This window comes from Aquarana catesbeiana, linkage group LG11 (genome assembly GCF_042186555.1).
Source record: "Aquarana catesbeiana isolate 2022-GZ linkage group LG11, ASM4218655v1, whole genome shotgun sequence".
NCBI classification, from domain to species: Eukaryota; Metazoa; Chordata; class Amphibia; order Anura; family Ranidae; genus Aquarana; species Aquarana catesbeiana.
In genome coordinates this window covers 203,569,207-203,592,941 of record NC_133334.1, presented here as the reverse complement: position 1 = coordinate 203,592,941, position 23,735 = coordinate 203,569,207, and the positions used below count along the sequence as shown (strand labels likewise).

The 23,735-nt window shown below is 40.8% G+C and overlaps 1 protein-coding gene across 1 annotated transcript in view; it reads left to right on the top strand.

Moving 5' to 3' along the window:
- CTSF (cathepsin F) overlaps nucleotides 1–20,328 on the top strand; it is a 192,531-nt gene extending 172,203 nt beyond the window's left edge. The window contains exons 11-14 of the mRNA XM_073605173.1: nucleotides 270–334; nucleotides 10,782–10,872; nucleotides 10,956–11,014; nucleotides 15,188–20,328. Of these exons, the coding sequence (XP_073461274.1) occupies nucleotides 270–334; nucleotides 10,782–10,872; nucleotides 10,956–11,014; nucleotides 15,188–15,262 (290 nt within the window). The 3' untranslated portion in view covers nucleotides 15,263–20,328. The remainder of the gene's footprint in view (nucleotides 1–269; nucleotides 335–10,781; nucleotides 10,873–10,955; nucleotides 11,015–15,187) is intronic.
- The last annotated feature ends 3,407 nt before the right edge of the window (nucleotides 20,329–23,735 follow it).

Sequence of the window (23,735 nt, the reverse complement as noted above, 5' to 3'; positions counted from 1 at the left end):
TGGATTGTGGTACAAGTTTACTATGCCTGAAAGTACACTTCTCTTTTATAATGCATTGCTACTGTCTATAGTAAGATATTAGGAATCATAACATACATTGTTTGAGAAGGTATCTCATAAGCCTAAATAGTATTCCTAGTTTCTAATATAAATAATGTTTTTATAGCAGTCCTTTTATCTTATGCATGGAAATCTACATACGTGGAACTTTAAAGTATCAACTATTTGAATATGAGTCATTTTGTTTTAATTGTTTTATTATTTTTCAGAGATTGCTGCTTGGCTAGCACAGAATGGACCAATATCCATTGCTCTTAATGCCTTTGCTATGCAGGTATATTACTACTAGCTGCAGATCTTCTCTTCAAACAGTTTCTTGTTGTGTATGTGTCATCTTTGTGTTTGGAGGCATATTTAGAAAAGACATACAAGAACATGCAAAATGTAACTTATAGCATCCAATCAGATTTGTTTTTCGGGGTGACATAGGTGTGCACACGGGGTGTCCCTGGACACAATCTTATCAACCAATGCGGTGCAGGTTCCCCCTGCTGTCCAGCTCTTCACCTCCCTCAGCGCTGCCAGCTACCCTCCTCTCCTGCTGCTGTGGGCACACAGTGGGATGTTTGAGGATGGAGCGCAGGGAAGGGGGGCAGTAAATATGTAATTTACCAGCCCCTTCCTTTTCTGAATGAACAGAGTGAGCGATCCGTACCGATCACTTACTGTGTTTATTCATAACTGAAGCATAGTAAACTGTGTTTACTGTGGTTCGGTTTGTGAATGAACAGGAAGCCGCTCATCAAGAGCACTTCCCTTTCATTCACTGTCCAATGCAGCTGAGGCTGCAGAGAAAGGGACTAGGGAATCTCTGTTCTCAGTTCCTTTCTCTGTCTCAAAAGTGAGACATCAGGGTTCTGATTGAAACCCCTGATATTTCATCAAAGCCCCCAACAGGACCCCAAAAAATAAAAATAATATTGTAAAATATAATAAAAAATAAAATTGTAAAAAAATAATAAAAAAACGACTGACGCCATCCTCTGCCCTACTGACAAATTCCAGTGTTCTACTGACTGACACCATACCCGGCCTTCTGACACTGTCCTTGCTTTAATACATTTTAAAATTGTTATTTACATTTATTTATAAGACTGTGTCATCTGGGAGATGTCTAGCTCTAGAGGTAGATGTGTTTTCCAAATGAGTTCACGTCAGTCCATACTTTATATAAAGGCCTGGTTGCCCACTTATATTGAAAGGCAAAAATAAATCATCCAGCCCTCCTGGGTTTGCTCACACTCTGAGACCTTCAGACTTTCTCTAGCATTCCTGGACCCACTAACCGCCTCAGTTTTCTCAACTTCCCAGATTCTCTGTTGGCCTCCCAAGCCTGCATAACTGTCCCGGTTTTTGAAGTCCTTTGGCAAGAAGTTCCCCCCACCAGGGATATAGTCTCTGAAAGGCATCACCAGCTCTGCTGACAGGACTCTGTCACCACATGGCAGCCACTGCAACTCTCACTCCTACTCCACATGCAGCTATCACCAGACCATTATTATAAGGGCTGTGTGCACCTGGGCACACACCCTGCTGGTCTTCTACAAAATCTGGGCACTGGGTTGGAGAGCTCTTCCCTCCCAAGGCACTTTGAAATCTCCAAACTACGAAGCCCCATCCACAATGCCGGAGAAATCTGCAAAAGCAGTCTCCTCCACTCAAAGTTAACACTCTGCACATGCATTTTAGTCCTGCACTCAGCAAACATGCAAACCCTGTGTTTTCCTGACCATTTCCTCAATGACAGCCTTGCACTGTCACAGTATGTATATACAGTGCATTCCTAAAGTATTCAGACCCCCTTTACTTTTCCAATTTTGCTATGTTGTAGCCTGATACTACAGTGGTTTAAATTCATTTTTCTTATCACTCTACACTCAGGACATCATAATGACAAAGTGAAAACAGAATTTTAGAAATGTCTGTGAAATTATTAAAAATGAAAACCTGAAATCTCACACTTAAGTATTCAGACACTTTTCTCAGTACTTTGCTGAAGCACCTTTGGCAGCAATTACAGCTTAAAGTTTTTTGGGTATGATGTGACAAGCTTTGCACACCTGGATTGCAGGATTTTCTGCCATTCCTTGAGAGTTGTCCTTAAGCCACTCCTGTGTTGTCTTTGCTGTGTACTTAGGATCGTTGTCTAGTTGGAAGGTGAACCTTCAGCAAAGTCTGAGGTCCTGACCACTGTGGAACAGGTTTTTATTGATTATGACTCTGTATTTTGCTCCATTCAGTTTCCCCTCAACTCTGAACAGTCTCCCAGTCCCTGTTGCTGAAAATCACCCCCACAGCTTGATGCTGCCACCACCATTCTTCACTGTTGGGATGATGTTGGGCAGGTGATGAGCGGTGCCTGGTTTCCTCCAGACAGAATGTTTAGAATTGAGGCCAAACCATTCTATCTTGGTTTCATCAGGCCGAGTCTGAGAGTCCTTCAGGTACTTTTTGCAAATTCCATGCGGGCTTTCGTGTGTTTTACACCGAAGAGAGGCTTCTGTCTAGTCACTCTGCCATAAAGCGCAGATTGGTGGAGGGCTGCAGTGATGGTTGTCGTTCTAGAACTTTGTCCCATCTCCTCACAGGATCTCTGGAGCTCAGTCAGAGTGACCATCTGGTTCTTGGTCACCTCTCTACTAAGTACCTTCTCCGATTGCTTAGTTTGGCCAGGCAACCAGCTCTTGGGAAGAGTCCTGGTTGTGCCAAACTTCTTTCATTTCAGAATTATGGAGGCCACTGTGATCCTGGGAATCTTCAGCGCAGCCAAAACTTTTTTGTAACGTTCCTCAGATCTGTGCCTTGCAATAATCTTGTCTCTGAGCTCTGCAGGCATTTCCTTTGACCTCATGGCTTTTGCTCTAATACAATATGCATTGTCAGCTGTGAATACAATATGCATTGTCAGCTGTAAGGACTTTTTATAGAGAGGTGTGGGCCTTTCCAAATCCTGTCCAATCAATTTACCACAGGTGGACTACAGTCAAGGTGTTGAAACATCTAAGCAACAATCAAGAAATGGGAGGCACCTGTCCTAAATTTAAAGTGTTGTTGCAAGGGTCTGAATACTTATGCCAATGTGATATTTCAGTTTTTCCTTTTTTATACGTTTGTGAACATCTCTAAAATGTTATTTTTTTTCTCTGTCATTATGGGGTACTGAGTGTAGATTGAGAAAAAAAGGACTTAAACAACTGTAGTATCAGGATGCAACATAGCAAAAAATTAAAAAGGGGCTGAATACTTTAGGAGTGCGCTATATATTTATTTATATATATACACACACACAGACACAGTTGTGCTCATAAGTTTACATACCCTGGAGGAATTTATGATTTCTTGGCCATGTTTCAGAGAATATGAATGATAACACAAAAACATTTCTTTCACTCATGGTTAGTGTTTGGCTGAAGCCATTTATCATCAATCAACTGTGACCCTGATTAAAAGTTTACATACCCTGGTGATTTTGGCCTAATAACATGCACACAAGTTGACACAGAGGGGTTTGAATGGCTATTAAAAGTAACCATCCTCACCTGTGATCTGTTTGCTTGTAATCAGTGCCTGTGTATAAGGCCGGGTTCACACTAGTGCGACAAATGCTCCGACATTGGGAGCTGATGTCGCATGACGTGTGAAAATCAATGTTTCCCTATGGGAGCCGTCCTAACTGGTCCAACACAAGTCGGTCCGACTTTGAAAATGCTCCCTGTACTACTTTGGTAGTATTAAAAACTGGGGTGTGTAAATTTTTCATCAGGGTCATTTGGGTAGTTTCTGTTGCCATTATGATTTAAAAAGAGTAAACACAGTTGATTGATAAAAAAATGGCTTCAGCCAAACACTAACCATGAGTGAAAGAAAAGTTTTTGTGTTATTCATATTCTCTAAAAAATGGCCAAGAAATCATGAATTCTGCCAGTGTATGTAAATTCTTTAGCACAACTGTGTGTGTGTGTGTGTGTGTGTATGTGTATATGTATATGTATATGTGTATATATATATATATATATATATATATATATGTATGTGTGTGTGTGTGTGTTTGAGCTCTGGGATGCACACCCTAGTGCTATAGGGTTGCAAAGCACCATATAGCGCCAACAGTTTGTGCGGTGCTTTACAATTTAAAGGGAAACAATACAGCAATAATGCAATTCAATACAAGAGAGTTAGAAGGGCCCTGCTCCTGGGAGGTTACAATCTAATAGGTAGGTGCCAATGTATATCCCTCTATAGTGTGTACTTGTCTCAATTAAAAACACAGCTGCTCATACATTATACAATTTTCTTATTCGAATTCCTTTAGATTTACCTTCAACAATGTAGTAAAAAGGCCTGCCTACAAATTCAAAGTGTTTAGGTTTCAGCTCATATTATATGGTTTTAGTACATCTAATGGAAAAATGTACATTGTATGGCCAGCCTTAGTGTAGTTTCTGTCTGCTGCTTCATTCCTCTTCTATCAGCATGAATCACTTTTGACAAGTTTTCATGACACCAAGAGAAAAAATTTGTTCCTGGGGGTGTGTCCCTTCCCTCTATTCAGCTCTCAGGGCTCTCCTCAGAGAGCTCTGTAGATTGTGACTTTGGCTCCCAATCCCCTGTTTTCTGACTGTTCAGAGAAGATTTATGAAATTTGCACCTTGAACGGTTGTAGAAAAGAGAAGACTGCAGATAAGCAGGTACAATTTATGAAGGAAGATTAAACTACTACTTAACTGGGTATGTATAAGGGTTTACAACCACTTTAAAGTCTTGAGCTTCTCCATTTTTCTTTGTATACATGGAGCTGAAGAAGGTATTTAAATACATTTTGCCACCTTTTTGTCCCCAGTAACCAACTTAAAATTCTGAAAAGGGCCCACATGCTCAGACCTGATCTTTTTACTGTTAACATATTTGAAGATTTTTTTATGATTTGTCCTACTCCCTTTTGCAACCTGTCATTTGTTTTCAATTTTTTTCAGGCTTGATTTCCTTTTTACATATTCTGTTATATTTAAATGATTTTTAAATGATGCATTTTTTAGTTTTTAAATTGACTATTTTTCCTGTTATGTATACAGTAGCTATTTTAAATGAGCCTTTTAAACTTCTTGCCCATGGGAATATATTTTGCAGTGTCTTTGCATATAGTCTATTTGAAGCATTCCCATTTCTGTTCTGTGTTCTTTAATGACAATATTCCCTCCCAATCTAAATCTTGGAGAACAGCCCTCAGCCTTGGTAACTGTGCTCTCTTAAAATGTATCTTTTTAGTATGTGCTTGTTGTTTTACAGCTTACATTAAATGAAATCATGTTGGGGTCACTGCTACCCAGATGTTCCCTTATATGAACATTAGTAATAAGCTAGTAATAAGCTCCACATGGTTTGAGACTAAAGGGTCCTGCAGAACATCATTTATAGTTGGGGCCTCTATGAACCGTATTATAAAATTGTCTTGTGATAGGTTTATAAATTCCTGCCCTGTTAATGCTACAGCTGTGCCATAACTCTAATTAATTTCAGGGCAGTTAAAATGGCCCATTATTATCTCTGTCCCAGCCCTTGCAGTCCTTCTGTTGAATTAGATAGATTTGGGTCTTTTTTTAACCTGAGCACCTATGTCAGCACCCTTAATGTTGGGATTGGTGTGCTAAAAAGGGGAGTGGTAGGTACATCATCAGGTGGGCACCCTCCTTTTTTGCTATTTTGTTTATGAGCCCAATTTGTCTCCAGAGAGCTCAATGGTGATACCTGGTGATAAAGTTAGAAGCAATCTGCTATATACTATTAACCACATGCCGCCAGCCCACAGTAATTTTAATGTAAGCAGGCTGCAGCTACAGGCCAGGTGACGTACCTGTACATCACCATGCGCACTGGCATGTCGCTCCCGTGATCCCTGTGTCCACCGAACACAGTGGATTGTGGTGGCCGGGATATCAAGTGATCGCTATGCGATCACATTATTATAATATAAACACAGCTGTGCTTAGTACTGTGATGCTGTAATTGTCCCACAGCTATCACATGGTACCTGGGCCAATCACAGCATCCTGTACCATGTGATAGCCATGGGCCAAACACAGCATCACAATTGTGATCACAGCTGTTATGAATGAAATCTATTAATGACAGTTCAAAACATTGTTGTTATAGTGATCATTACTGTAAAAAAAATCCCAGATCATCTCCCCGGAGTAGTACAGTGTCACTATGGTGATATTGAACTACTCTGATGACAGGATGTAAAAAAAAAATGTAAAAGCAAAAAGAAGTAAAAAAAGATAAGTTAAAAAAATTGAATTATATATATATATATATATATATATATATATATATATATATATATAATTTTTTTTTTTTTTTTTTTTTTTAACATACTGCAAATAGTCAGTATCCCTGATTACCACCACACCAGTCATATGATGACACTATACTGCACTGGTGACATAATGTGAAAAAAAAAAAAATTGTATTTAATTTCTCAATTTTCCAAAACTTTCTGACAATTTACTTCCATTAACTTCCATGCCTGTTACCAAATACCTTAGATTGTCTGCTTTCCAAAAACGGGGTAATTTGAGGGGCATTGTACTGTCCTGGCATTTCAGAACTTCAAGAGGCAGTCAGTACATCAGGATTAATTTTCAAATACTGTATACATACCATAGTTTGTAAACACTATAACTTTAACACAAACCAATTAATATACACTTACTGGGATACATTTTACCAAAGGCATGTATTAGAATATATTTTGGCCTAAATTTATGAAGAAATTTTTATTTTATTTTTTTTTTTATGTTTAGTGTTATCTTTTATCAAAAGATAACAATAGAAAGGTACCACGAAGGCTTCAAAAACAGACAGCATCGCCTTCACAGCTACAAAGTGCAGTACGACATATGTCAAAAAGTAACAAAACTTTTACACAGTAGAAAGAGACAGAAAATTAATATTACAGGCCACGAGAATTGCAGCAAAACTGATTCTTTCAGTAATCCCTGAGTTGTGGAAGCAGGTTATTTAAGTAAGTAACCAGATGTACAGAACAGGCTGCATAAACAGAGACCTAGAACGAAACCTTGATATGAGTTGGGTATAACAATATGAGCGATAGGGAATGACCGAAAGGGTTAAGGGGGGAATGGAAGGGGCCTCTGACACAGGGATAGCCCTGATTTTGAACTTGCCCAATGAGTTGGCTAGATCGGCACCTAAGTACCAGTCTGTGTTCCAGAAGGGCTACATATGCGAGGAGATCTCGTCCGGGGAGAAAGAATGTTCCATAAACCGTCGTCACCGGGCAATGAAGCGGTGCATGGATTTGAAGTTTTAGACCACAGTGTCTAATTTTTCCAGAAGGAATAGAGTATTGAGTGCCTGCTTCACTGTGGATATTTGTGGCGGAAAGGGTTGAATCCAGGCTTGCATAAGCTCTCTTCGTGCCACTAGAAGGCAGACAAACACCCATTGGGGAAGATGCTTAGAATTGGGTGCCGGTGACGTAGCCTGTGCTGAGTCGCAGTTGAAGATGCATAGCATGGGGTCCTTGGGCACGGAGACGTGTTGGACTTGACCAAAATATTTGAGAACCTGGTCCCAATATAAGGAGGTCGCTTGGCAGTCCCAAAGTCTGTGCATTCGAGTCAGCCGAGGGACGGCACACCATGGGCAGGAGGATTGAGAGGAGTCCTCAGAGTAATGACCAAAGGGATAGTAGGCTCGATGAGCAATTTTAAATTGGGTTTTGCGCCATGTTTCACAGACCACTAGTGCATGGACCTTTTGGTATCCAGCCAGAATTTTTTTCAGGGGCATCCTCTTTGCCAAGAACAGATATCCATGATTTAAAGTGGTTGTAAACTCTCCCCCACAACTTTATCCCATTTAAATCAGCATGAAAAACCCTAATGAACACTGCTTGTAGATGTCTCCTTACTTACTTAGTATTGTTACAAAACCAAACTATTGAAAGAGAGAGCCTAAGCTATCTCAATAGGAATGGGATTTTTGAGGGAGACCAGCATATCTGTATAATAAGGTAGGCACCAAATCATTAGAATAGAATTAAAAAGTAATTTAATTAGATCAAAAATCGATACAAAAATACAGTGTCTGTTACATATAAAATCACAAAATTCATGAAATCACTGTTGGTGGTTGGTACTGGGATATACTATTTCACAAGATGCTTGAGTATGCAGAGAACCAACATGTTTCACAGTCTGCTGCTTCTTCGAGGGCGTCGCATGCATCTGTGGATTTGAATATTGTCAGTGTTCAACATGAATCATGTATGGCAAAAAACTCACATCCGGGACCCAGTTATTAGTATCAGCCGAACCAAGATTGTTACCCCATGGAGACCAGATCCCTAGGGGTTGGATAATGTGCTGTCGGACCACGTAATGACCACGATGTCATATAAGTGTAGATTAGGTTATTAGTCTGTTCGGTATAGTAGTGTGGCTCGGCTCAGTAGCAGGACCCCACCTGCCCGCTTGTCTGATGTATTTGCTGTGCCTAGTGAGTCACTAGTGATTAAAATAGCAACCCCCACCTTGTGTCCCACAGCTGGAGAGCCGTATACGTCGCCTGCCCATAATATACAAAGTCGCATAAGTTGTCTGCAGCCAGGTGAGTCTCTTGAAAGAGAGCGACACCTGCTTGCAGACGCCTCAAGTGTCTCAAAATTTGCATGCATTTATTGGGGGAATGGAGCCCCTTTACATTCCACAAAGTTACCTTCAAGTGACCCCCATCATCCGATGGAGCCATAACCATCGCAATGGAAAGAAGTAAGGCGGCAGCCCAAAAGAGTGCCACACCACGTCAGCCATCGCCCTGTCGAATCCGGGATCACTGCATGCAGCAATAACAGTAACATTTAAGGAAAAGGACGAAGAGGAGAAAATAACATAGGGCGAAGCCCAGCCTTACATGACCGTAAATGCCCCTATGTGTCAGAGGAGATCCCAGTATAAGGTATTAGGCAAGTAGCGAAACAGGACAATCAAACAAGATAAGTGGGGACACCTTGAAAAAAAAGAAAACTTGAGGTCAGATAGAGAAGTTACAGCTTGCGGAGCGTTCCTCCGAGAGGCTGAAACGACTGCGCTTGTAGGGAGGCTTCTGAGGGCTCTGCGGGTTCCGTGGAGTGCAGACCTTCTGGGTGAAGAGGAACTGTGAGACGAGGAAGTGTCTTCCTGATCCATGGCTGTGAGCTGTGTTGAGGTAGTGCTCTGCCTCTGAAACAGATATAAAGGAGATACGGCGGTCTCCGCTAGCCGGTTGAATGTGTAGAACAGCCGGGTATGCCTGTGAATCTAACATGATTTTCGTAGAGGTGAAGCAGACAGAAGAAAAAGCCTTGCGTTAGCACATAACCTCAGTGGAGTAATGGCAGAAACCATGAAATCCGACCGAGACAGAAGTACAGTTAAATCAGACTTGTTTAATCATAAAAGTGAATAGAACAAACCTAGTCAAAACATAGCCAGAGTTCAGGAACCGGAACGGATAGTCAGACAAGCCAAACGTTAGGGAGCTGGAGATGAGTGTAGTAAAACAGCAAGCAGGATCTGGAGCCAGAAGGGATGTCAGCCAAGCAAGTCTTTTAACAGGAATGCAGGAGAGCGTCTCTGTGATGTTGACTAAGGCGAAGGCAGAGCTCCTCTGGAGTGGATGGCTTAAGTAGGCAGGACTGATGAGCAGGAGATCAGCAACAGCTGAGTAACTGTGGAGAGATAGAAGCTGGCAATTAGCCGACAGCTGAGCTCTGTGTGAAAAAAAATAATATAAATTTGCATACAGTGTTGCATGACCAAGCAGTTGCCAATTAAAGTAGCACAGTGCTGAATAGCCAAAAAATGGATTGGTCATGAAGGGGGTAAAACCTTCTGGAGGTCAAGTGGTTAAATAAAATATAGAAACCAGTGCTGTGTACACAGGGAAAAAGCATACATGTTTGAAGGGTGGGAGCTTTCTGAGTTTATTCTACAATTGACAAAGTCTGTTTAAGAGATAAAGATAAATCGTGTGTCAGTTGGCTCCCTAGCCAAGGTCACTCTTTGCCATATGAATGTTATATCAATGTTTTCCATGAGGGCATAGCTGAAGCAAAGAACACTTTACGGGTAAACCCTACATGTATAAACAAAAGGAAATGGTGCCTCTAAAGCATAACTCTGAGCGAGGCCTACTTGCTCACTTGCCTCTCAGGACCACACCCCACAGTTCCATGCCCTCCTATCTCACTTTGGAGCCCATTTGTTATCTGATTAATCCAAATATGGTTGCTGCGTTTTTTTCTGCTTCATTTGAAAGTGACTTGATTGCCTGTTAGATAGTGGCCCCTCATTCCCACCTTCTTCAGAAGGCTAGTTGTAGATGTAGCAATAAAACCCCAGCATTCCTATTCTACAGGGAAAATCTTGATCTTCTAGCCATTTTGAGCAGCTTCAATTGTTAAATCTTTATATGTTTTTTTTCTTTCTTGTTTTTTCTTCTATGCTTCTTAAACTTCATCTTCTGATTGGTGTCCGTTCTACAGCGTAGAATGATATACACATGGCCATAACATTATGATCATTAGAACAATTAGAAAGGGTTTTTATAATGTTGTTGCATGTTTTGCATTAGATGGTTTTGCATACTATATACTAAACATACTATATACACTACCATTGTCAACCCTTGCAAGCTGTGTTGTGCTTGTTTTTCAGTTTTATCGTAAAGGGATTTCTCACCCATTCAAGATATTTTGCAGTCCCTGGTTCATTGACCATGCTGTACTCCTAGTGGGCTATGGAGACCGTAAGTTATAAATCACAAATATACGATTTAACTATAATAATGTGCACTTTAATTACATCACTTTTACTTTTCGCTTTGCACAGGTAATGGGATGCCTTTCTGGGCAATCAAGAATAGCTGGGGAAAAGACTGGGGAGAACAGGTAAGAACAGCTACTCTTGAATTCAAATTCAGCATATGTCAAACTAGGACAGTCAGTCAGGGCTTCCATCAAGCAAACTACAAGGAAAGACTTCTATAAAAACCTGGGCAGTAGGTAATATAGATGGATGACTTCATATTCCTGTTAGCAATTTGTCAGCTCTGCTATGATCTACTCATATGCTCATGAAGGAAATAATTACTAATACTGTATATTGATGGCACTTATTTTACTAGGTAGAAGTGCATAGTGCTGGGGAGATGACAGCAGAGTAGTAATCAAGCCTGTCTGTTTAATAACACAATGAAAAAAAGCCGTAGTGTGAAGTACCCCATGACACCTGAGTAAAAGTGAGTCTATCAATTTAAATTCATGAACTATGAAAATTGGACACCAGGCACAAATTTAGGCCATTATTACCCGCTTGCAGCAAAGATTGTTTCACAGCATGAAAGATTGTGGGCCTGATCCTCCACTTTACCCTGGGTTTCATGCATATTCCATAAGGGAAGCGGGCATGGTACTTGCTAGTGCTTGCATTTTTCATTGGTGTAATCTCTTATTCTGTTTGCCTTTCTTGCTTTTTTCCCAAGCAACATAAGGCGTTAAACGGAGGGCCAGATCGCCATGCAAATGTGGGCCAACCCATTGACCAACCCCCCTTTTCTGCAGCATTAAATTTGACTGTAACAGCTCATTTTGTAAAATCTGCACTCCAGCATGCGTGTCTCTGCATGTGTACCAACTACCTAACAACAGATGCCTTTTCTTCTGCCAAGGAGGACCTCATGTCACAACTAGTTACACAGTCTGAAGGCAGCCCTTTTCTGTTTCCCCCAAGGAGTCTTATTCAGACATGACAATCATTTCCAATTTGAAAGTAGCGATCTCCTTCATATCAGACCTTTCCATCTCTTGTTTGACTTTATTTAAAAGGATTAGAAATGTGGATAGACTTCCTTTCCTCTGTTCTTTTTCCCTTAGTGGGTAATTTTTTCAAGTTTCTCTATCCCACATTCTGTAGATCCAACTGTTGCATGTATTATCAAGGCCACTACCATTCAGACGTTTCGTCCTTGCCCCTACAGTCAAGAAACTATAGTCACTTTCCTGCTGAGATGGGACATAAAATTTGGCAGATTCTGATCCATAAGTCATTTCTTATATGGATCAAATGGCTCTGGTATTCGACTTCATACTCTAGCTACCTATTGTCACGCATTAGCGTTCTGTCTGTCTAGTTGCGTTGGACCCTATGGTTAATATGCGGATCAGTGGAAAAGACTTGCTGCATTTACCCCCTTTGTGGGTAACCAACTATTCGAAGCTTCTCTGGGTGAGATAATAAAGAAAGCTATAGGTGTTGAGAGTACTCATCTCCCCCAGGACTGTAAGGGCAGAGGTCGTAAAGGTAGAAGTACTCTTTCCTACTGATAAACATTCCTTTCTTATCTTGGGGATTGCCACCATTGGCAATCGCTATTGGCAACCCAAAACTGGTCCCCCCATAGGATGCAGAAAACTTTGGAAAACACACCAAACCTGCTGAAAAATCTTGATTATCATGAACATTTGCCCTCACCTGTGGACTCCAAAGGTAGGGAGATGTCTGTCTGATTTCTCAGAGATTTGGAAGGCACAAATACTAAATGCATGAGGTGCGGGATATATGCTAGCTCTCTCCATTCCCCCCAAAACTCTCTTCCATTAAGTCTTCCAGTCTCTTCTCAGCATTTGGCAGGCCTTTATCAAAAACCTTAAACCTTATATGCATGACCTTTTTTATTTAGATTGATCTTATAATAACTACACATTCTGGACTAATATTTTTTCCATGTCCATTGGACACGTTATATGGTACTGTTGGTTGCTGCCTTTAGGGGAGTTTTTTATTTATTCATTTTGTAACATTTACTCACATTCCCCCTACGCCCAGCACCTGACAGTTCATCTGCCCCTCTCTGCTTCCTGTTTCAGTCTTTAGCGTCTAAGCAGGTAGCCCAGTATAGTTCAGCTGAAAAAGAGTAAAATTTCCTTGAAACGCATCCTGTTGCAACCTGGATCCTCTGGTGGTGTCATCGGTGTGGTGAATCTTTTTGGCACTGGGACATGAGGCAGCAGCTCAGCACCTAGGAAGAGCTGGCACATTTTCATAGATCCGGACACTGGGTTAGGATCTGGTCACCTGTGTGGCTCGGGACAGTGCACTGACAGCAGCGCACAATTGCCCTTTATTGCTCCCGATGCATCATTGTGAGCAAGATCTTTTCATATTGTTTTACTAAAGGCTTACATTGACATGTTACACCAGAGCAGTGGTGCTATCCTTTCCCCCTCCTGTGTCTTTACACAGGTGTATACCCTCCTCCTTGTTGACAGCAGCACACTTTTAGTGTCAGTTTTTTAAAGTTTAGTTTAGGGCTACCCATTCATTATTCTTTATTTAGCTATTTACCTTGTATCTTATTTGTTTTGATTTTTTTAGATATTTTATTTCTTTGTATTTAGATTTTTTTAGTGAAACACATAGATTGATAAATTTCCCCTCTTTTTTGCCTTTAGAGAAAGCATTGGTGAGAGTCGAGCGCTATGCACTGAGTGCCTCTCTTTGGCGCTCAGGGTTTTATGTTGTTTTTTTTGCACATATTTATAAAGTGCTATATAAGGTAGTTATCAGCCTCAGTGGTGGATGCTGGTTTCAGTCACAAGGTTTTGGCTGCTATACAAGCTCCAGTTTGTTTGACTGTTGGGCTCTGGTTCACCTGTTACTGTTGTATGTGCCTGCCCCACTGTTTTTGAGCTGTTTGGGGATGACCAGTGGTTCATGAATACGAACTGCTTTGTCCCTATATAAAAGTGAAAAATGTGTTTTATACTCCCCTTAAAATCCTTTTCTCTAAGTCCATTGGGGGATACAGCTCCCTCCTCTGGTGTGGTATGTATTGTCATTTTATTTTTTTCTTCTGCTTGCTACAACTGAGCAGCCTAGTTATGGGAGGGTAATTGCCCCTAGGGGCTGGCCTCAAGTGTCTGTGCCTACCCTGTTTCCCCCAAAATAAGACCTAGCGTGATTGTCAGTGATGGCTGCAATATAAGCCCTACCCCCCAAATAAGCCCTACCCTGTTTCCCTGAAAATAAGCCCTACCCTGAAAATAAGACCTACAAGGACTTTAACTAGGGCTTATTTGGGGGGTAGGGCTTATATTGCAGCCATCACCGACAACAACGCTAGGTCTTATTTTCGGGGAAACAGGGTAGTGTCCAATTCTGCCATAGGCAGCAACAGGAAATGAGGGGAGATCTTTCCAAAAGTCAATGAAATTCTCATCTTCGAGAGTTGTCTCACATAATGTGTCTCCATTAGAGGATGTTTCCCTTGCCTATTGTTCTTTTGACAACTTAGAATTTTTTATTTCCCCTCATTCTCTATCTTGGTTACAATAGTTACCAGGGCAGTTAGAGAGGTAATTTTTTACAGCAGTGGCACAGACAGCAATGAAAACATTATCATAAACTACATTCTGCCTTTGTATACACTTTAAATCCAACTGAAATTTCAGTTTAAATCAGCCAAATACATTCCAGGTGCATTGAAACAAAAGGTGTGCAAAGTGTTTAGTTATTTTTTTATATAAAAACAGCTACAGCCTAAGTGGAAAAACTTGTACTCTGCCAGTAGCTGCAAAGTGCGACCCTTGTGTTCTGTGAGGAAGTCGTGATCATTTTTGCAGAGATCTGACAACACCCCATCCCCCCTGGGTCAGAGCCAGAACTCCTCAATCAGTGGAGAGCACAAGCTTCGCTAATTGCAGAGCTGCACTGTATAGGTCTAATTTCAATGGGGGGCCGTGTCGGACATCTGTAGTGTGACCCATTGCTTCTCTACAGAAACCATGGGTCCTGCACTGCAGTTGCTGGCAGGGAACAGGCATTTCTAGTCAGCCTATGACTGCTTTCTAAAGTAAACTAAATGTAAGACATTAAACACATTTTGTTTTGATATACTTAGAGTGTATTTAGCTGATTTAAACTCCGGGCTTAACCGCAAAAATTTAGCTAGCTTCTGTCCTTGAATGCCCGTGACAAGCATTATAATCTAACACAGATAAAAGTGAGGTATATATTATTGTACTAATCAACATTTTTATTTCCACCCCTTCTTTTCTTCATAGGGCTATTACTATTTGAATCGAGGCTCAGGAGCTTGTGGTGTAAATCAAATGTGTAGCTCTGCCGTGGTAAATTAGACATCTCCACTGAAGAGTTCTTTTTGTCTTCATACTAAAATAATGCCAGTGGGAATCATTGGTGTGGCATGGTGTAACTTGAGATTCATATGATCTGAGACTTGAATCAATCCTGGGAAAAGATGACATATACCTTCCCTTAGAAAACTGTAATTCTCATCTATGGTTTTGACTTCAGGTGAAAACATAAATTAGTGCAAGTGTAAAATGTGCCACTAACATAATATTTTAGCCAAACCCCCAAAAAATGTGGGGTGCTCTAAATTTTTTAGCTGGTTATGTAAACCAATAATGAAATTACTTAATTACTTATTACTAATTCTTTTTTGTTTAGTTCCTGACTCTAATGCCCTGTACACACGGTCGGACATTCCGACAACAAAATCCATGGATTTTTCCCAACGGATGTTGGCTCAAACTTGTCTTGCATACACACGGTCACACAAAGTTGTCGGAAAATCCAATCGTTCTGAACGCGGTGGCGTAAAACACGTACGTCAGGACTAAAAACGGGGCAGTAGCCAATAGCTTTCGTCTCTTAATTTATACTGAGCATGCGTGGCACTTTGTGCGTCGGATTTGTATACACATGATTGGAATTTCCGACAACGGATTTTGTTGTCGGAAAATTTTATAGCAAGCTCTCAAACTTTGTGTGTCGGAAATTCCGATGGAAAATGTGTGATGGAGCCCACACACGGTCGGAATTTCCGACAACAAGGTCCTATCACACATTTTCTGTCGGATAATCCGACTGTGTGTACACGGTATTATAGTTTTCCTAGATTGCACAATAATGTAGATAGTTATTGATATTTTTTTGTGGTTGCTAGCAACACATGTCGCCTCTGACTGTTACAATCGGCATTATCAGAATGCTGTTGAAAAGCAATCCAAAAAGTCAAATGCATAGTTTTACACTGAGTGAGGAAGGATAGACTCTCTTACAAGTTTTATTAGTCTACTTTCCTGCTGGTGATAATAACCCCTTTATCTTACCTGTGACCATTGTCAAGGAAGTGGAAATACTAAAACGAGAGACAGATGTTCTGATGACAATTAAAGTGGTTGTAAATTTCAGACATGAAATATGAACAAACCATATCCTTCTATAGTGTGCTTGTCTCAATTCAGAGCACTAAGTGTTTCTGTCTGCTGCTTCTTTCCTCTGCGATCAGCATGAATCACCTCCGACTCTTTCCAAAACAAAAAAAAGTTTTAGCTATACATACACATTACAGCTGTGGACAAATTTGTTGGTATCCTTTCAGCTCATTAAAACCTTGCTCCTTCCAAAGAATTGTTTAAAAGTGATTAATTTTTGCGTTTTCTAAGGATATTCTAAAAACGGCCTGAACAGAATTAGTACCCCTAAAAAAAGAATATAAATAACCGTATCCTAGTGATAATTCAAATGAACTTTTCTGTCATTGGTATCACAGACATTCTCAATAATGTAATCAGTCAGTCACTCTAATTACAGAAAAATAGTCACCCTGCTATTTGGTATTACCATGTGCACCACACTGAACAGACCAGGGAAAGCATAGTTGTCTGAGGAGATGAGACAGAAAATAATAGACCAGAATGTCAAAGGTAAAGGTTATAAGACCATCTCCAAGCAATGTGATTTTTCTGTGACTGCAGTTGCAAATATTATAAAGAAGTTTCGCGGTCCATGAGTGCGTATCCAACCTCCCTGGGCAAAGCCTCCAGAGGAAAATCGGCCCCAGATGAAATAGAAGAATAGTGTAAATGGTAGACAAAGGAAAACTTCTAAAGAGATAGAAGGTGAACTCCAAGGTCAAAGTAGATCAGTGTCTGATCACACCAATCCATCATTTTTTGAGCAACATTGAACTCAAAGGAAGAAGACCAAGGAGGACTTCATTATTGAAAGAAAATCAAATTCAAAAGTGAATCAAAATTCAAAAATATGCAGGTTCGGATGCCAATTACCTTTCTTTTTCAAGTTATTTCAGAGAATATTGTGGGTTCTTCTTTTTTCCTGAAAGGGCACAAATTAATTTGTCCTTGGCTGTAATTGGAAACTATAGGGTCTTGTGAAACTGCATGTACATTTGTTTTGTGCAAGTGGGACAAACGCAAATGTTACTAGGTTATTTTTTTTCTCCAGACTGAAAGTGTTTCATTTGTACAGAGTAAGTTAAAGTGATTGTAAAGTCTTGTTTAAAAAAAAAAAATAACAAACATGTTATACCTACCTCTTCTGTGCAGTTGGTTTTTGCAATGAGCAGCCCGGATGCTCCTCTTCTCGGGTCCCTCTTTGCTTTGCTGCTCCTGGCCCCTGCCTCCTATCTAGTGCCCCTTCAGCCAGCAGCTCTCTATGGGGGCACCCGAGCTAAGTCAGAGTTCCGTGTATCCATTCAGACACAGAGCCCAGACCTGGCCTGACCCCTCTCTCCCCTGATTGGCTGACTAACTTTGATTGACAGCCGCGGGAGCCAATGGTGACGCTGCTGTCTCTCAGCCAATCAGGAGGAGTGTCCCGGACGGCTTAGACCATGGTTCCTCAAACTATGGCCCTCCAGTTGTTCAGGAACTACAATTCCAATCATGCCTAGTCATGTCTGTGAATGTCAGAGTTTTACAATGCCTCGTGGGACCTGTAGTTCTGCAACAGCTGGAGGGCCGTAGTTTGAAGATCCCTGGCTTAGACACTCATGGACATCCCTGAAGAGAGATGGACTCAGGTAAGTAATTAGGGGGTACTGAGGAGGCTGTTACACAGAAAAGTTTTTTTTTTTTATCATGATATAAAAAAACCTTCTTCCTTTACAACTCATTTAAATCTGCAAAATACTGCATGCAAATGTTATGTAACTAAATGCTGCATTATGGCCACTAGATGGAGCACATGATCATAGATTTTTTTTTTTTAATCCAAAACTGTTTTTTATTAGTATTGAAATGGACATAACAGCAACAGTAATAATATCTATGGTGACAAAGACGTGAATCTGTGCTTACCATAGTCCATCAAAGGAATAAATAGGATAAGGTCCCTGCAATAAAGCATAAACAGAAGAACGTAATACATAGACAATTAGCAAGTTTCTGAAGACAAATAAGATGAGAGACCTAATTACAGACTGTTTGCAGGTATAATTGCAAAATACTATAGCACTGCTGTATTTTTTATGACTGAATATCATCCAACCCGCAGAAAAAATTAGCCTAATAACATTTGATTTTACCCCCATTCGTACAGAAGAAATGTATGTGCAGTTTCACAGCACGAATAGCTCTGCAATTTTTTTTTAAATACACCCGCATTTGTTGACATTAAGTACTTTACCAGCACTGTCTCCCTAGTAGTGGAAAGATTCAGGTGTATTAAAAAATAATAAAAGCTGAGCTCTGAGCAATCATGATAACTTTACTAAACTTCAGTCTCCTACCTACCTCATGTACTAAATCAGTAATAATTTTCTTCCTGCTTTGCTCCTTTTTGATCCTCATGACAACATCATAGGATTCTCACAGCAGCTGAATAAGGGGAGGGGTTTGCAAGGTGCCCCACATAACTTCCTGTATACATAAGAACTCCTTGCTTTAAGTGATCTCCCAACCCTCTCTGTGCCCTGCACCAATGTAAAGTATCCTGGAGCTGCCTTCTCTAGCAACTCAGGGCATAGAATACAGATTTGAGCAAGGCAGTAGAAATCATTGATCATAGTACAGCACTGATAGTATTATAATAAGCCTTTATTTATTTGAAAGGCATAGGAATTGTAGGAATTATTGAACAGTCAGGTTATACTGTTTAGGAGGTTGGTACACTGGAAAACCCAAATTGTTGAGCTAGTCAAATTATAGCCCTGCCTCCAAACATCATGACTGAGTTTTTTAAGTAAAAACAAAAGACACCAGCACTCAAAGGGTTAAGAAAGCAGTCCTGCAATGAATAAAAAATTATAAAAAATGAATAAGTTCATTAAAAAAAACAGCTGATAATAAAAACCACAGTCCTGTTCACGTGTAGTAGAATAAAACAAAAGAAAGGGAGGGGCTTACATAGTCTCCGGCAGTCCACTGAGCAACAAGGAGTTGTACTGAATCCTCTCAAGAGCTATTCACCCGCAATGGAGGGAGGGAGGGAGAGATCAGTTGATGGAAGATAAAACAGCCATCTGTGTTCCTGCTGGGTTCAGATGAAATCTCAGGGGAGTCTGCTCACCAGCATACTGTTTGATCCATTTCTATCAGTGATGGTTTTTTTCCAGCTGCACGGGCTACAGACCCTCATCCATTGATTTTTATTCCCTTACTTTTGACTGTTCCACAGGTCTCCATGATTTAGCGCTGGTATTTTGTTGTTTTTTCATGACTGAGTTTTTTGCTAGTGTCCTAGGCGGTTGGACGTCTTCTCAGCTCAGCTGAGAAAAATTCTAACTATATTTTTGCTAGACTTTTTTCATTTTTCCTTTTTGTTCTTCAAATATGTTGCTTGAGCTAGTCCCTACACAACAGCTATCCGATGGTGGGTGGAGAGGGGCAGTGTAAATTCCATTAGTACCTAATATTGTCTCTACCCCCTGCAGGAAACATGGATGTGATGACTTTAGTGTTACCTGTGTTATTTGCAGCAGTAACACGACCAGTGACCCAGTCCCAAGGCACCATTCTAATACTCTGACACTCCTGCTGTACCACAGCAATTAAAGCTGTAGCATATCTGGTAGTTTAAAATAAACTAAAATAATTCATCTAATGAAGAAGGGTGCTACTGTGTAGGAAGAGGCAACAATAGGCCAGGAACAGTAAGGAGCAAGAAAAAAAATCTGTAAATGCTTGCTTAAGTTTTTTTTTTTCCCAAAGCTCAGCTTTAAAGCTGAAAAAGTTGTACTATAAAACTTTGGTGCTCTACTTATCTTTTGGTGTACTGTATATTACTATTCTTATAAGTATAGAAATCAGAAAAGTAATAAAATAAGCCAGGATACAATTAAAGTGCTAATATAATTTGCATGTAATTATAATAAGCTTAACCAATTCTTAAAAAAAGATGTAATTATTATAAATAAATATTTCAAGTATGACTATCCCTGAGTAATGCAAATTTCTTGTATTTTACAAAACTGAACAGTAAAGATCACCAGCTAAGTCAAACGGATTAAGTCATGTCTGATAACATTCTGTAAGTTGCGGTGTAGACACCGTTTATAGAGAACTCATTCTTTTCCTCACATTGAACTAAAATTGTGTAGCAATATTCAATAGTGCAAATTTAATGATACCTTTTTTATTAACTGGTATCCTAAGTAGGTACAATATCCTACTGAAGCAGTTACTGCATTTCTTTTTTTTATTGCAAGAAGCAAATCCATAGCTATTTGGGCTGTGTGATGGAATGCCTGGCACCCAGCCTGGGTGTTTCTGCCAAACAGTGCCTCCTGCCCTCCAAACCATTCCAGCAGACTGAGAGCTAATACTAGCCTTTTTACCCCAAGCATCGTACACAGACAACATGTTGAGGTAGAACCAAAGGAATGACTGTTTATTGAACAGAATTGTTATACACTTCAAAAGTAGGTCAGTCACCACATGAACAAAAAAAAACAAATATTACCCAAAACATAACACAATTGTTAGATAACAAGCTAAAGCTGACACAAGGCTAATCCCATCATAGGAACCTCCAAGAGTTAGCCAACAGACAGAAACAATAGGTGACTCAATTAACAATGGGAATTCACACCTAGGCACACAATGGGAGAGACCTATTTAACAATAAACGCAACAAACAGTGATCCCACCCAACCTCAGACAACAGTCTAGGAGACAAACTCATACAATGTTCCAGCAGTCTGAAAAGGTGGAATTCATTTCTCTTCGTAGATTTGTTTAGGGATATTGTTGATAAATATTTCTGTCCCAAGTGGAGAAACTTTTCCAACTCAGTTTGCAGGAGGGCCACCATATTCCCTCTGACCATTAACCTGTACAAGAATATTACACCTTTCCATCCACTCTAGAAGGAAAGTTTTATTGTCCTTATTCAGACTTAATCCAAACCTCGCTTTCAGCATTCATCACGTGGTTGTCCATCATTGGAGAATGATCTGCTCTCTCCATGGGCCATAATCAGTGGGTAGAAGACTTACCCCTTGTCCTCTCCAAAAGCCCCTGTCCTGGTTGGGTCTGTCACAGGCTGTTTTAGGAATTCTCAGAATATAGATAATACATACAAATAATACCATGTTTTAGCTACAAAGGTTTGCCATTACCTATCACATATGGGTAATATTGATTACACATCAGATAGTACAGCTGCTTCATGCATAGAAATTATGTTCTCCTTTAACTTTGTGTGCAGTCATTATATAACTACTATAGTGGCTTCATTTAGAGTAAAGTTTTTGTTTAAAACCCTAAAATAGCAGGCATATAGACCCTACACATTATGCCAAAAAGTCGGTACCTACAGCCCTTATAAAACAAGAGATACAAATGCAACCTAATCTACAAATAGTTTTTTCTTTATCGTACATCATGGAACACAGAGCCATAGTAATTACTATGTGGGTTATAGGCCACCTGCAGGTGATGGACACTGGCACACCCTTAAGGCAGGAAGTCCACTCCCTATATAACCCCTCCCACTACTGGGAGTACCTCAGTTTTTTCGCCAGTGTGCTATGCTGAGCTCCACTGGATTATTCCTTGCTGGGGCAAGCTATGCGACCGGATCCATTCAAAGTGTCTTTTTAGGCCAAATTGAATGGTACCTAGCCCTCTTGGTGGAAGAAAAGAGGTTTAGCCGGTAACGCTTCTCTTTTTAGAGAGCTGGACCCTGGGATCCAGTACTTTGGTTTTTTCAGCCATAAAGTTTTCCTGGCGGGGTGCTTTACGGGTCCAGGAGTGTGGATCCCCCGATAAAAAGGGGTCCCAGTTCCTAAAGGTTTTTTAACGGAGCCCACCGTGAGGTGTAAAGATTAAGTCTGATTGGTTTTACCACAGAATCCCTGCAGCGGGAAAGGTAAGTGGAGATTTCTAAGGAATTTTAAATTCTCTTATGAATTGTCTCCTTTAAAAGTAAATGTTGCCATGCCTAAAAGTCACCACTGGGGGCTGTATAGAGCACGTACCTTGTCATGCTTTCCTCAGGTCACGCTCTCTCAGCAGAAGCTGCAGATCTCTCTCCGGCTAGCAGTCTCAGGCCTCCGGTAAGATGTTGGTGGGGGATTTTTTTTCAAAAACACCCCCCACCTGGACAGAAGCCCTCCCCCTCTCCCTGGATTGAGGGCGGGAGCCAGAACGATCGGCAGATGCCGCTCCATTCCCCAACGCCTCTGCACGGCGGTTTTGCCAGCTCTCCTACTCGCCACCCCCCCACACACACACACGCCAATCCCGTCGGATAGGAGGCCCGCGTTCGCGCGGGAAAACTTTTTTTTTTTTTAAAGAGGAGGGGGCACAGTGGGAATACAGAGGGGGCATGGCTTAGCACTGCGTTGGCGTGCAGCAACATCCAGCGCGGGAGTACACTTAAAAAGCTCCATTAGGCTGACTGCAAGCTGTCGGAGGGACACAAGAGAAAAAAGGGGGCATGTAAGTTGTGACACAGGCATTCCCTTGGCACATTTACTAAAGCACCAGGCTGAGCACTAATAGCAGCGGCAGTTGCTGAACTATTTGCTCAAGCAGTGGGTGCAATTTCTTCTGGTAGTACCTCTGCATTTTGTGCATCGGGCTATGGTCAGAAGGGGAGGTAGAACCACCCCAAAAAAGGGCTCACAAGGGACTCCCTCAAGCTCTAAAAAGCCTAAACTCACCTCTGCAATGGCATCCTCCCCTGAGAGATCTGAGGTGGCTGGTCAGAGTGAGCCATCAGGGCTGGCAAATGCTGCAACTGTTTCCAACACTGCAGCCCCTCTCTATATTACTGAAAAAGTTTTTTCCTCAGCCATGATAGGTTTGGAAGAAAGGTTAGTGGCTTTAATCGCATCCCAGTGTGGGTCAAAAAGCGACAGGTCCCCGTCCATTACCCAGGACCCTCAAACTGAGGAACTAGGGTCGGGAGAAGATGAATTTCTCTCAGGGGAACGTGAAGAGGCTGATGACTCCTCTTCTGAGGGGTCAAATGTAGGGTTGTCCCGATACCACCTTTTTAGGACCGAGTACAAGTACCGATACTTTTTTTCAAGTACTCGCTGATACCGATTACCGATACTTTTTTTTTAATGTCACGTGACCGTGTTTTTTGTTTTTGTTTTTTTTTTAACAATGCTTTCCTTTTTTTCAGGGGGGGAGGGGTGAACGGTGTCTGTGTGTTTTTTTTTTTTTTATTTACAATTTTTATTTTTTACAATAATATTTTTTTTATTCTTTATTGCAATATGTGTTTTTTTTTTTTTTAATCAGCCCTGTTGGGGGGCTTTGGTGAGATATCAGGGGTCTTAACAGACCTCTGATATCTCCCCCTTGAGACAGAGAAAGAGACCGAGGA